The 14,531-nt window shown below is 41.0% G+C and overlaps 1 protein-coding gene across 1 annotated transcript; it reads right to left on the reverse strand.

Annotated features, from left to right (window-relative positions):
* Positions 1-7,112: 7,112 nt before the first annotated feature.
* On the reverse strand, positions 7,113-12,284 carry LOC120626501. The gene is made up of 2 exons (XM_039894028.1): positions 11,337-12,284; positions 7,113-11,213 (listed from the first exon to the last, which is right to left on the reverse strand). The coding sequence occupies exons 1-2, from the start codon at positions 12,282-12,284 to the stop codon at positions 7,113-7,115; spliced, it is 5,049 nt and encodes a 1,682-aa protein (XP_039749962.1).
* Between the last annotated feature and the right edge of the window lie 2,247 nt (positions 12,285-14,531).

The following is a 14,531-nucleotide window of genomic DNA, read 5'->3' on the forward strand; positions in this document are numbered from 1 at the left end:
TCTTAATATATATAAATCTCCTGTCACGATGTTTGTCCGCGATGGACTCCTAAACTACTAAACCGATTTTGAATTAAATGGGCACACCGTGAGCAGTCTGGTCCAACTTAAGAGATAGGATAGCTTAGATCTTTAATTATAGTCGCAATTTTATTTAATTGCAAATTATTTGTCTATAATTAATTGACAGTCACATGTTATATATATATATATATATATATATGTATACTACTATAATCATTTAAGGCTTAGCGATACTGAATACTTTAAAAACAAAATCAAACGCAGACGAAGTCGCGGGCAACAGCTAGTTAGAATATATAGATATATATTACGCTTGTTTAAAACCGGATCGGTGTAGAACCGTGTATTGCGAACGTTTATCGATTCGGATTTTTGAATCGCGTAATGCCTACTATAGTAACTACTGTAGACTTGTATAGTATATATCTGCACTTGACATGGCTATTCACTAACATGTAATATGGCTACACAATTGCGCAATATTGGATGTCTGTGTATCGGAATAATTGCTAAGCCAGTGTGAAGCTATTACATGAATTTAGCTTCACAGGGTTGCTGCCTAACTTAACTTATAATATGACCTACTTAGTTTCAACCAATGGACATCTGTTGTTCGATTGATGTCGTCTGTTTACCAGTGTTGTTTGACGCCTCATGGACTTTCCACACAGAGTCCTCAACTTCAATTTTGATAAAAAATCCTGCATCGTTCATTATGTACGCCTCATGGTCATCGTCATTTCAACAGATGGACGTAAATTGCTGGACACAGATCTATTTTACGGATTTGACCACTCCACGGTCGAATGCTGCTTGTATCCAGCGAATCTATGTAGCTAGATACTTTTTCAACTTTTTCCCATTTCAATTCTGTTGCTTGAGTTTTTCTATTCTATGTTTATTTCTTTAATTTTATCACGCAAAGATACTCTGAAAACAGCTCTCTCCATCACTTGCTGGCTGACTCTGAGCCTTTTTACTTTATGCATACATATATATCTAAAAGGTCACTGACGTAAGTGTCAGAGGTAACTTATATTGTCTTTCAACGGCGATCCAATTCATGAAAAAATTCAAAAGCTGAATAAATAAAGAACCTTGCAATGAAAAACATGACAAGCAAACAATTATTTGGGGGTAGTAAAATATGCCCTCTCATAAATGCCAGTGATACAGCGCAGCGGCGGTATCAATGACAGCTTCGGAGAAAAATAAATTGAGTTCAGACGTATGTGCAAGTTTACATTATTTGTATGCTATGTAAGTTATTTAGTCTTAAAGTTACAATTGTAAATTATTCTTAATTATTCAATAATCTAAATTGAGATATATTTTGCATTTAACAAAGATTATTTTTACCACTCTGGTATGGAACCCTAAAAAGGTATATGTGCGTAGCAATAAAAAAGCCAATGTAGCGTTTTATTTAAGCGATTAGTGCTTGTGACATTGACGAATGAATGGCATGACCTTTTTTAATTGTAACACATACCTAAAGGTTAGAAGTTGATTGTGCGGTTTGTTTTGTTTTCTCCTGTGACCTGAGTTGAATTTATTTGTTCGAAACGCTCTTGAGCTGTTTCAAATTCAAAACACTTAATATACAACGTGTAAGTGAAAACAGAAATAATACTTCACATGCTTTATAGGTACATGAGGAACTGTCTTTGAGACTTATCTGTGAAACCGAAAACCATTTGATTGAGTATACAACTGCAGTCGTTTTTACTGAAAGAAATCAGATACAGCCCTAACATCACATGCAAAATTAAAATCATGTGAATACCGTCTCTTTATTAAGTACGCGTCGCCTAGCGTAGGTACTATGCGCGTGTCGGTCTTTTATCTTCAATAGCGTTGTCATAAGTAAAAAATTAGAAAGTTATGAATTACTTTGTATAGAAAAATAAATATGCTTCTTATTATTTAATATTTTTACAGGTTGATTCCTTATGAAATATACTTATGCATCCTTCGAATTCTTTCGTAATTCGGTTACACTTTGTATCTATATTATCATTAACGTTGTGCGTGGAGGACTGAATATAACAATGTTGTTTCGGGGATTAGATATATAAGAAGTACCTAATACATACATGATACACAAAAAATGCATTAAACAATTTATTAAGTATGCATTAAAGTTTACAGAAGTCATCATCTGGATACCTGGTATTCTTCTACTGTTCGAAATACCAGATCATTTCTACCGCGCACTTGCAAACTGTGGAACAATCTCTATAAATAAAAAAAATTAAATGAAAAAAACTTTCTAGCTAAAAATACAAAGATAACATTACAAAACATATAAAGAATTCAAGTGAAAACATCATTAAAAAATAGTTCTTGATTGCATTTATATAAAGATTAATAATTATTTACTGGTATAATATTTCTTTTCCCAAGAACCGCGAGGGTAAAGGACTCCTCCAGACATGACCACCAGTCTCTATCTTTGGCTACATGTTTTTTTTTTTTTTTTAAGTATATAGACAAGTGCTTGACTGCAATCACACCTGATGGTAAGTTATGATGCAGCCTATGATGAAGCGCGCTTGCCTAGAAGATGCCTATTCACTCTTGATTTGAAGGTACCCAGATTATAGGTATCGGGGAAGACGGAAGATGGGAGGGCATTCCAGGCGGTGCGGATCAGAAAGGAAGAAGCAAAACGCTTCGTACGTGTTGATGGTATTTCAACCACGTAACGGTGCAGATTCTTTCGGTACCTGGCAGTTCGATGGTAGAAAGGAGATGGTTTGACCAAATCCAATAGCTCCTGAGCACACTCTCCGAAATATATCTTGTAGAAAACAGCCAGACAAGCAACCTTGCGCCAGTGTATGCATCCAGTTTATGCCGGCAACTTTTACGATATCGTCTGACCGTCTTGCAAGTGGTCTGCCTACCTTTCTATGGCCTGCAGAACCTGGCCATGACGTCAGCCTTGTTGTCCAACGGTCATCGCCCATCCTAGCTATGTGACCTGCCCTTTGCCATTTTAATCCACTTGCCATTAATAACAGGTATAAGCAATCTTTATTGAAAGTAGTTACGTTTGAATTGAATTTGATAAAGCGATAGAAGTGGTTATCGAATCGTCATGTCTCATTAAATTATATGACGAGGGTCGGGGAATCTTCCCTTAGTGATAAATTGAGGGTGGGAAATTCACTTCCTATGCGATAAATTATATGAAAATGTATAAATAAAACTTAATATTATAAATGCGGAAGTGTTTGTTTGTTTTTCTTACCTTCACAGCCTAACTAAGCAACCAATCAATTAGAGTTTTGGCTTTATATAGAATTAGTTCAAATGACGAACAGTGACAAGGCTTTTATCCACTTGTATCCTTGGAAACAAAGCGTTACCAAGGGATTTGTATAAACTCGTAAAGTCCGCGTCTAGGACGTAAAACATTAAAAGAAATTGAGGTAAGGAAATTCACTTGATATGCGATAAATGAAATCAAATAAAAATTATTGATAAGAAGCTATTCGAAACCCAGCTCTAACTTTTTTAAGTTATGTGCGTTTTCAGCAATTAAAATGTCACATGATTCAACTGTAAAGGAAAACAACGTGAGGAAACCTGCATACCTTAGAGTTCTTAAGTTCTTCTTAATATTTAGTTCCCTAATGTTCTCAAAAGCGGGGGGAGTCCACCAATCCGCAATTGGCCAGCGTGGTGGACTACGGCTTTAACCCGTTCTCATTGTGGGAGGAGAGCCGTGCCCTGCACTGGGCCGTTAATGGGTTGATATGATGATGATGTTACAACGGACGGACATAGCGATCTCGTTCAGCCTCATTAAAACGATGTAGGTACGTAAAGATTTTTAAATAAGAAACGCTAACATGTATTAGACACATATACGCATATATACTCATTTTTAATTAAAAAAAATTGAAAAAAATAGGTGAATTGACAGTGTAGCGCTCACGAAATCTGTGATTAAAGAAGTATCATCATCATCATCATATCAACCGATAGCCGTCCACTGCTGGACATAGGTCTTCTGTAGGGTGTTCCAAATTCCACGGTTCTGTGCCGCTTGGATCCAGCGGCTACCTGCAACGCGCTTAATGTCGTCTGTCCACCTCGTTGGGGGTTGACCAACGCTGCGCTTACCAGTTCGGGGCTGCCATTCCAGCAGCTTGGAACTTCCTACCTTTCTCCGAACTATGTGCCCGGCCCATTGCCGCTTCAGCTTCGCGACTCGTTGAGCTATGTCGGTATTTCTGGTTCTGCTACGAATCTCCACATTTCTGATTCGATCGCGTAGAGATACTCCGAGCATAGCTCTCTCCATCGCCCGCTGAGTGACTCTGAGCCTTCTTATGAGGCCCATAGTTAACGGCCATGTTTCAGAACCATAGGTCATTACTGGCAACACGCACTGTTCGAAGATTTTCGTCTTCAGGCACTGAGGGATTTTTGACGAAAAGATGTCACGAAGTTTAACGAACGCTGCCCATCTGAGTTGGATTCGGCGGTTCACCTCCTTCCTAGAAGAAGTATAGTCTATGACAATAGAACCTATAAAAAAGTAATTATCTATGGTCGATTATCGATTATCCACTAGTTTGATTAAAATTGTCTTACGCCGGAAATTAATAGTGATTAATAATAATCATTCGAAATCGAACTGTACTGGCAGAGTGAATTGTGGTTGCGGTGTAATTACAGACACATGGGCTTAACACCTACATGAAATCGAAAACCTCACCTTGTTTCGTGTGATGAACACAGGGGGACGTCGCGGGACGTCTTCTTGGCATGTCCTGGACATCTACAACTCAGGAGGATGGTCTACAACGCGGCACATTAAAGAACTTGTTTCTAGCAAGCCTTGCGAAATGTTGCTCTGTTTACCAATTACACCTGAACTTAAGAATAACAGTTATAAAATTAAATTATTTGTTTATAAGAACTCTCATCCGTACCTTCTCCGTGGTAATCTACACACGCTTTGTTTCTTGGGCACTACAATACATTATAAATCAGAACAATAAGATGTCGGACGTTTGAATTGAATTCAATAAAAGCTATAAAATGTCAGCATCGAATCTTCATGCCCCGTTTTATATGACGAGGGTCTCGGAATCTCTCGGTATTGACTGTCAGCAGATAATATAATAACTGGGAGGTGAAAAACAGCGGTTGAGAAATTCAGTTTCAATGCGATAAACGGATATGAATTCTTAATGATTTTGCCTCTTTGTCTCTCCACAAGGAACTACAATTGCCTGCTCTGATTTTTGAATCAAATATCTGTATTTGTTCATGTGCCGTACTTTCACACAGCCACAGAACAACCGGTTGATGGTTTTTTTTAATAGTGTTCATAGGCTGGAGAGGGATCATCCCGCTTGGAGTCATCATCATCATCCATCCACGGTCCACGGATCCACGGTCCTGGGCCGCTTGCCTCTATTGGCTGCTAGGTACTTGTCTGATGTCATCTGTCCACCACATTGGGAGCCGACCTACGCTGCGTTTACCGGTGCGGGGTCGCTATTCCAGCACCTTAGGACCCCAACGTCCATCGATTCTCCGAGCTATGTGCCCTGCCCATTGCCACTTCAGCTTCGTGACTCGCTGAGCTATGTCGGTAACTAACTAGAGTTACCGACACCGATACCGATAGCTCCTACGGATCTCCTCATTTCTGATTTGATCACGTAGAGATACTCGTGGCATAGCTCTCTCCATCGCCCGCTGAGTGACTCTGATCCTTCTTATGGGTCCATAGTTAGCGACCACGTCTCAGATCCGTAAGTCAGAATGGAAACACGCACTGTTCGAAGACTTTAGTCTTCAGTCACTGAGGGTCTCTGCTTCGCTAGCGCTTGGAGTATTCGAATTTCTTTCTCTGAAATTAATTCGAATTGAATTATTTTAGCAAGTCACCAACGAATAATACTTTGTTTTTAAAAGTTTATTGTTAGTATCAATAAAGTATGTTACTTAGTGTGTTGATTTTATTTTCTTGTAAAATATGCATAAATTTCTATTGACAAGAAATCATTAAAATTTTTTATATAATACCCCATTCACTTTATATATCTTAGTTTGAAATTTCGGACGGACGGACAACAGAGCGATCCTATAAGGGTTCCGTTTTTTGTCTTTAGGCACTAATTTATGAGTCTTATATTACTTATATAATAAGTATGCTATCTTTCCATTAATATTTAGACCGATGAAAAACAAAACTTATTTTTGTTAACATAGATTACGTAAAATGAAAGCATTTTTTTAAATCGTTTTAGATACTACCAACGATGTAGAAAATATTACAGATTATCGATTCTGTTGAGAGCTCGATTAATGGGAAAAGCCATTAAGCTGTTGTCAAAAATTGCATTCCGAGTAAAATGGCCATGGATATAAAATATCTAGCAGGTACATTGGCAGTGATAGTTCCTTGTGCTAGAGCAATTAAATTCTACAGTTCTTTTGAGAATTTGGACGACCAATGCTGGGCGTGTGGAGGATCGTAGACGAGTCCAATCCACAGTAGTGAAATAAAACAACAAGGTGTAGTCGTTTTACCGGAGATGCGTTCGCTTCAGAGTCAGCGAGTGAAGTGCGTGATTTGACCGCGTGAGGCGGGGTTTTATGCTCACAGAAACGCGCGCATATCGGTATCTTTATTAGAGTATGAGACAAGGATGCAAATACAGGTAAAAGAGATAGAAATATTAGTAGACAGAGATAGAGATACATAAAGAGTGAAGCGGTTGTTTACAAATTGGTCAGCTTCAGTATGGTTGGTGACGGGGAAGCATCGACCGCTTAATTTAAATAAATCTTATGTTTAATTTTACAGCTATAAATCGTCTATATTTATTACTAATAAAATATACTCTAAATAGACTTATCTTAACTAACTTATATTTTTCATACAAATAACCAATATATCTACATTATCAACTATTAAAACATAACTTCCTTATTATAATAATCAACTGGTCAACATACAAGGTCTCGCAAAAGTATTTGTTAATTTACTTAATCAATTTAGGTATCGTGAATCTTCAACAGTCTCCCCTCCGTGCGAAGATGACATCTGGAGCACTTCATGTTGAGGAAGAAGATTGCGCGATTTTCACTAGGCGGGAAACCGTTCGCTTTAGTATTCCGGCGGTAGTGCGCACGTCTACTATACGTGTTTTTCCGTCTGGTCCGGGGTAGGTTTTGATGATTTCACCTCTTGGCCAGGTGCCTCGGGGAAGAGAATTATCGATTATTATTACAATGTCGCCGATGGTTGGGTTAATGAATCCATTTTGATTGTTGTTGTATCGCGGTGTTATCGTGGGTAGATATTCATTGAGCCAGCGTTTCCAGAAGTGATCGGTGAGGCGTTGTAATGTTTTCCATGTTGGGGGGCCGATGAGTTCGTCGTCCGTGAAATCTCCCATGCGAAGGTGCCCGCTTGATCTTCCAATCAGAAAGTGGTTTGGAGTTAAACCTTCTTGGTCATCTGGATCTAGGGATACCTCTGTTATAGGTCTTGAATTTATGAGGTGTTCTGCTTCTAGAAGTAATGTATGTAATATTTCTTCTTGAGGATGTCGTGTATTAAGGGTTGCGGTTAGTGCGGTTTTAACTGATCGCACTAGTCTCTCCCATGCTCCTCCCATGTGTGGAGCTCCTGGAGGTATGAATTTCCATTGAATTCCTTTTTCTTTGGATTTATCTATCATTTTTTCAAACGCTGTCTTGATTTCTTTATTTGCTCCGATGAAATTTGTTCCATTGTCGCTAAACATCGTTTTAGGTGTCCCTCGACGTGCTATCATTCTTCGCAGTGTGAGTATCATGTTATCTGCTGACAAGGATGTAGCAATCTCCAGATGAACTGCTCGCGTTGTGAGGCATGTATATAAAGCCACCCAGCGTTTATCTGTTTTTCTGCCAATTTTTATGGTTATTGGTCCGAAATAATCTACAGCAGTGCAGGTGAACGGGTATTGTTTGTGTTGCAGGCGTTCCACCGGTAAGTCTCCCAAAGGTGTTGTGATAGGAACGGCTTTGTGTATTCTACACCATTGGCATTCTCTTGCTATACTTTTGACGGTGTTTCGAAGAGATATCACATAGTATTTCTGTCGAATCTCGTTCATAATCGTGTTGTGATTACCGTGATTGTATTCTTGATGGTAATGGTTCACGATTAGTCGTGTAATCGGGTGTTTTCCATCGAGTATTATGGGTTTTTTATACGGTTTCCAGGCTTTATCCTTGACGATTCGTTTAGTGGCGGTGACTTTGTCGGGTTTATTTATTAATGTTTTAAAAACTTCGACGCTTTGTATGAAGCGTGCTGAGGCTCGTAGGTAACGTGTCCATGATGAGAAACGACTGACGTCTGGTATAGGTGGTTGAACGAGACGCGCCGTGGCTACTGTCTGTGTTTTTTCTTCGCCCGTAACTTGTAGTGAGCGATCACTGTGATCTTGAGGCCATTCGTTGCAGTCAAGTTTTAGGAATTCTGGACCGTTGAACCATCGATGGTTGCTGTCGAAATTTCGGGGTGCCGATCTAGTTGCGTCGTCAGCTACGTTTTGTTTAGTGGGTACGTATCTCCATTCTGATGTTTTTGAGAGTTCTTCTATTTCAGCTAGTCTGTGTGCGACGAAGGTTTTGAACGTGCGTGGGTCGGATTTGATCCATGCTAATACCGTTCGAGAGTCTGACCAGTAATACTTCTTCTTAATATTGGTGTCCATTTCTTGGTGAATGCTGTTTGCTAGACGGCAGCCAAGCACTGCGGCTTGTAATTCTAATCGTGGTATAGAGGTAGGTTTGAGTGGGGCCACCTTGGCTTTTGCTGCTATTAGTTTTATGCTGACCTGGTTGTTCATAGTAGTTTTCCAGTATGTTGCAGCGGCATAGATGGTTTCACTGGCGTCTACGAAGGTATGTAGTTCCCCCTCGTTACAGGAATCTGTACATCGTGGAACGTTTAGATCCTTTAGACATGCTAGGTTGTTGAGCCATTTTGACCAATGGTCTCTAAGCGTGTCGGGTATGTGGTCGTCCCAATTTATTCCGGTGCGCCATAGTTGCTGTATAAGTGTTTTTCCTTGTATTAAAACTGGAGTGGCTAAACCTAGCGGGTCGAATACTGACATGACAGCGCTTGCGACTTCGCGTTTAGTTGGTGGTCTCGTTTCTTTAGTGACGTCATCGGGCGTGTTGCGAAGGCTGACAGTAAATCGTAATGCGTCGTTGTTGGTTTGCCATATCATGCCCAATGTCTTCCCATATTTATCGTGGTCTCCCAAATTAATGTGGTCGGGATGGTTGATTTCCATTGTGTTAATAGTGGATGGATAATTCGATGTCCATCCTCTTAGTTCGAAACCTCCACTTTTGTGTATGAGGTCCACTTCTTTACTTGTTCTTTTTGCTTCTTCGACTGTTGGGAAGCTTTGTAAATAGTCGTCCATATAATGACAACGTTGAATGGCATTCACAGCCTCGGGATATTTTTCTTGGAAGTCTTGAGCATTTCGATTCTTAACGTATATAGCTGAACAGGGTGATGACGTTGCTCCGAATACTAGCGACTTCATTCTGTATTCTTTAGGTTCTGCGTCTGTTTCGTTCTCTTTCCAGAGGAATCGTAAGCTGTCTCTGTCTTCTTCTCGTATTACGATTCTGAGAAACATTTCCTTGATGTCGGCTGCGACGGCTACCGGGCCTTGGCGGAACCTTATCAGCACGCCGAAGAGGGATTGTAGTAAATCAGGACCGGATAGTAAGGCATCGTTTAGACTTTTGCCATTTGTGCGTTCGGCGGCGTCGAACACGACTCTTAATTTTTCCTTTTGTGGATGTATTACTGCGAAATGTGGCAGGTACCAGGTTCTTGGCGAGGTGGGTTTTGTGGTGGCTAGTTCGGCATATCCATTGGATATTAGATTTTGTATTTGGTGAGTATATTTTAATTTGAAGTCTTCATTTTTATTTAGTTTTCTTTCTATGCCTTGTAGGCGGCGTAAGGCACTGTTTCTATTTTGTGGCATAGTTTCATCGTCGGATTTCCATAGTAATCCGCATTCGAATCTTCCTTCGGGCAATCTATGAGTTGTTTTTTCTAAAATTGCTATGGCTCGTTGTTCGGGATCTTTTAGTGGTTTTCTTTCTGTTATTCCCAACGAGTCGAGACTGAAATGGTTTTTAATTAGTTTATCTATGTCTTCAGTTTCTTTTTCATGAATGTGATTTATGAAGAGGACGGGTTTTGAGGTTTCAGTCTTCAAGCCGTGAAGTATCCATCCTAGGCTGGTTAGGGATGCCACGGGCTTTGATGCGCTACCAGTCTTCAAGTCTCTTGTAACTATTAAGTGCCAGTTGTCTTGGCCTATTAACAGTGATGGTGGCGTTCCATCGTATATCAGCTGATCTTCTATATCTTTAAGATGGGGGCAATCTTCTATGTCTTCTTTCTTTACGGATTGTGCTATAAGGTTGAGTTGTCCGATTGTATGTGCCTGAAGATCTTCGTATGTCCTTGAGAATAAACCTTTGATACGAATTTTAATATGTCTTGATTCTTCCGTTTTCATTTGATGACCGCTTATGCCTTCGATAACTAGGCTCTTTGCAGGTCCGGAGGCTCCTATGTGGTGGGCGACTTTGTCTACCAGCAGAGTGACTGTTGACCCTTCATCTAGTAAGGCCATGACGGTCTCAGTGCCATTTGGTCCGCACAGCTCTACAGGTACTATTTTTAAGTAGGCTTTTGAAGTGCCTATGTGATTTACTGAAACTATCTTATTAGAGTCTGGTTTTAATCTTTCTTGATGCAGTAGCTCATGATGCTTTCTGATGCAACCATCCTTGCCACAAGGTTGAGTTTTGCATTGAAAGTGTCTGTGATTCGTTTTGAGACATTTGAAACACATCTTTAGTCTTTTGACTATTTCCCAACGTTCTTTGGTGGGTTCCTTTGTGAATTTGTCGCATTTGATAATATCGTGTGATTGTTCGCATAGGGGACATCTTTCTTCTTCTATTGCCGAGGCGGTAAGGACGATTCTCATTTCTTCTTCGAACTCGCTGTCGTAGTTTGAATCTTCGTCACTTTCGTAGGTTGATTCGTGATTTGCCGTATTAACTCTGGCTCTTCTTATTGGTCGTGATTTGTTATTTTCTATTTTAACCTTCTGTTTGAGACGTTAACCGGGCTCATCAAATTGATCCGATATCATATTTAAAAACTCAGACAGCACACTGAGTACGGGTTCCTTTGTCCGGTGGCATTTGTATTCTTGCCATCGAAATCTTACTATGGTGCTCATTTTTCCCACGATTCTATCTGATATATCGGTAGAGTAAAGATATTCCTTTCGGTCTAATTGTTTTATTGTATTTACGCTGTTAAATACTGCGCTAGCAAATGTGCCTATGCCCTTAATGTCTTCAGTCATTTTGGGCAATTTGTCGAGTTCTGCGATTTCGCTTTTTATTATATATGAAGGTTGTCCGAATCTTCTTTCTAATTCTGTTAATATTATTTCTGGGTTCGTGCTGGTGTATAGAAGAGATTTTACTGTTTGTCTTGCAAGTCCTTTGAGGGACTTCCTGATGCGAGCGGTGTTTTCGATGTCACTAAAAAATGATGCCGTGTCCTTGTAGTGGCTGATGAATGGTATCCAGTTGATGGGATCTCCGTCAAATAGGTACAGATCGTTAATATATATTGGTGGTTTCTTTGGTGCGGTATCCGTTCTGTGTTCGTGACTACTGTTGGTTTGTTGAACTGCCTTTGCTACTAGGTTTGATAGGATGTTCATACTGCGGTTAAATTCGGTATCTTGTGGCGGCGGAGTTTTGTCTATCCAATCGTTGACTAGGTCGTTTTCATCGTCCGGTTCTTGGTCGGAGTTCTCTGCTAGTTGCAATAGCTCCAATTTAGTACGAGCGAGTGCAGCTGCGGCGTCTGCCTGTTCTTTTTCTCTGTGCTGGAGTTCTAAACGGGCTTCTAGTTCTGCACGTTTGCTCTGCGATGTCCGTGATCCCGTCGCTTTTCTTTGCACGTCTTGTGGTGTGTTTTTCGCTGTGCTGCTTGAGTCTGTTGTGGTCGTAGTTTGATTGGTGCTAGTTGTTTGTTCTGTACAGGTGGTTCGCTCTGTACCTGACGTTTCGCCTGTTCTAGACGAATCTCCCGATTCGTCGCTTCCGACTTCCTTTTCCTTCGGTTGTGACTTCTTGCTTCGCGTTTCGATGGTACTCATCTTGGCGCAGGTCTTCAGTCTTCTTGACCCTAACAGCCCTAACGCCCTATCAGTCCTGGCAGAGGGTCCCAAAGGAAGAACACACTCTGACAGGGATGGAAATAAAGGTAGGGTGGTGAGGAATCGCCCGACAGAGGGTAACGCGTGAGAATCGCGCGCTCGGGTACCGGGGGGAACGCCCGATACCGTCGTGCGTGCCTTCCAGGAGGGCGCTATCCCACGCGAACCGTACCGGCGCGATCAGACTGTTACAGACTTACTGCCCGTTAAGGCAAGCTGGCAGTACCGTCTGGTATACTGCTCCCGCCGTTAGGCGTTAACTCACTGTTCACCGTTTGACACCGTTAGGTGGTGAACAGATGAGGCGCGGTAAACCGCTTTGAGTCTTCTCTTCTACGTTGCGAAGCGATCTTCCCAACAGGCCTCGCGGTCTTCGGCAGCTATGCAGAGCTTCGCCTCAATGCACCCGCAGCGATGGTGGATTCCTCTTCGTATGTTGAAGGTAAGACTTCTTGTAGGTCTTCTCTGCAGCGCGGCAAAACGATCTTCCCAACAGCCTCGCGGTCTTCAGCAGCTACTCCAGAGCTTCGCTTCAATGCACCCGCAGCGATGGTGGATTCCTTTTTGCCAATGCGTTGTAGGTGGGACTTCTTGTGTCTGTAGCGCGAGAAACGATCTTCCCCACAGGCTTCGCGGTCTTCGGCAGCTATGCAGAGCTTCGCCTCAATGCACCCGCAGCGAAGGGTTGATGCCTTTTCCGTTGCTAGACAGACTTCTTGTACGTTGACTTCGGTCTGCAGCCTGACTTGAACGATCTTCCAAGCCCGCGGAACCCGTTCCGCAGCGATAGGTTGATTCCTTTCAGTCTTGCTTCGCAGAAATGTTCACTGACTTGAGCTCGTCTCCTTTTCTTATTTTGCCGGTTTCTTGGATCCGGCTCGAAGGACCATGCACTGTGGAGGATCGTAGACGAGTCCAATCCACAGTAGTGAAATAAAACAACAAGGTGTAGTCGTTTTACCGGAGATGCGTTCGCTTCAGAGTCAGCGAGTGAAGTGCGTGATTTGACCGCGTGAGGCGGGGTTTTATGCTCACAGAAGCGCGCGCATATCGGTATCTTTATTAGAGTATGAGACAAGGATGCAAATACAGGTAAAAGAGATAGAAATATTAGTAGACAGAGATAGAGATACATAAAGAGTGAAGCGGTTGTTTACAAATTGGTCAGCTTCAGTATGGTTGGTGACGGGGAAGCATCGACCGCTTAATTTAAATAAATCTTATGTTTAATTTTACAGCTATAAATCGTCTATATTTATTACTAATAAAATATACTCTAAATAGACTTATCTTAACTAACTTATATTTTTCATACAAATAACCAATATATCTACATTATCAACTATTAAAACATAACTTCCTTATTATAATAATCAACTGGTCAACATACAAGGTCTCGCAAAAGTATTTGTTAATTTACTTAATCAATTTAGGTATCGTGAATCTTCAACAGGGCGTATTAAGCGTGCGTGCGTGCGTGCGTGAGCGCGTGCGTGTGTGTGTATGTGTGTGTGTGTGAGTGTGTGCGCGTGGGTGTGTTTACTGGCAGAAATAAGCATGACTGTTGTACTTTCCCGGAGAGCTCTGCCACGAAAATCCCTACTACTAATAAATATCCTTGTGATATTGCTGAGATGTTTCAGCAGTGACGTGCATAGAGCCCGTGCCTTCTGTGCATACCCTATATGCACGCCACTGTGTTTCAGACTGTACGTTGAATGATGCTTTCTGAAAGTAGAAGGTCAGTTGTATGATGAATATTAAACCTGCCAAGTGCAAGTCGGCCTCGATCCCGAAGGGTTCCCCCTTACATATCTATTTTATTCTGTTTTTCAGTATTTATTGTTTTAGCAGCAACGGAAATACATCATCGTTCATTTGATACAGCCCGGTGATAAACGGGCATACAGCGGAGTCTTAGTAGTATGGTCCCGTTTTATCTACGGAACCCTAAAAAACTAGTTTGTCAAATTCTTACAATAAACTGTGTAACCACTTCCAAGTAAATGTGAGAGCGTAAATAAAACGCCGTCTCTCTCAGATAACGTTTAAGAGTCCTCATTTCAACAATGCTTTCTTCTGAACGTAAAAATGTTTCATTGAGCACCCCTATTTTATTCTTTCATAAATAAAGTGTAACGCTGACGGCACACTGGGTTCGAAACTAATTAAAATTTTGACAAACAC

The sequence above is a fragment of the Pararge aegeria genome, chromosome 9, assembly GCF_905163445.1.
Source record: "Pararge aegeria chromosome 9, ilParAegt1.1, whole genome shotgun sequence".
NCBI lineage: Eukaryota > Metazoa > Arthropoda > Insecta > Lepidoptera > Nymphalidae > Pararge > Pararge aegeria.

Bases quoted from the DNA above. Each gene is read 5' to 3' on its own strand.
- LOC120626501 (XM_039894028.1), bottom strand. From the start codon at position 12,284: ATGAGTACCATCGAAACGCGAAGCAAGAAGTCACAACCGAAGGAAAAG. The intron at 11,214-11,336 runs GTAAGATTTCGA...CGTCTCAAACAG, and splicing joins TGGGAAAAATGAGCACCATA to AAGGTTAAAATAGAAAATAA.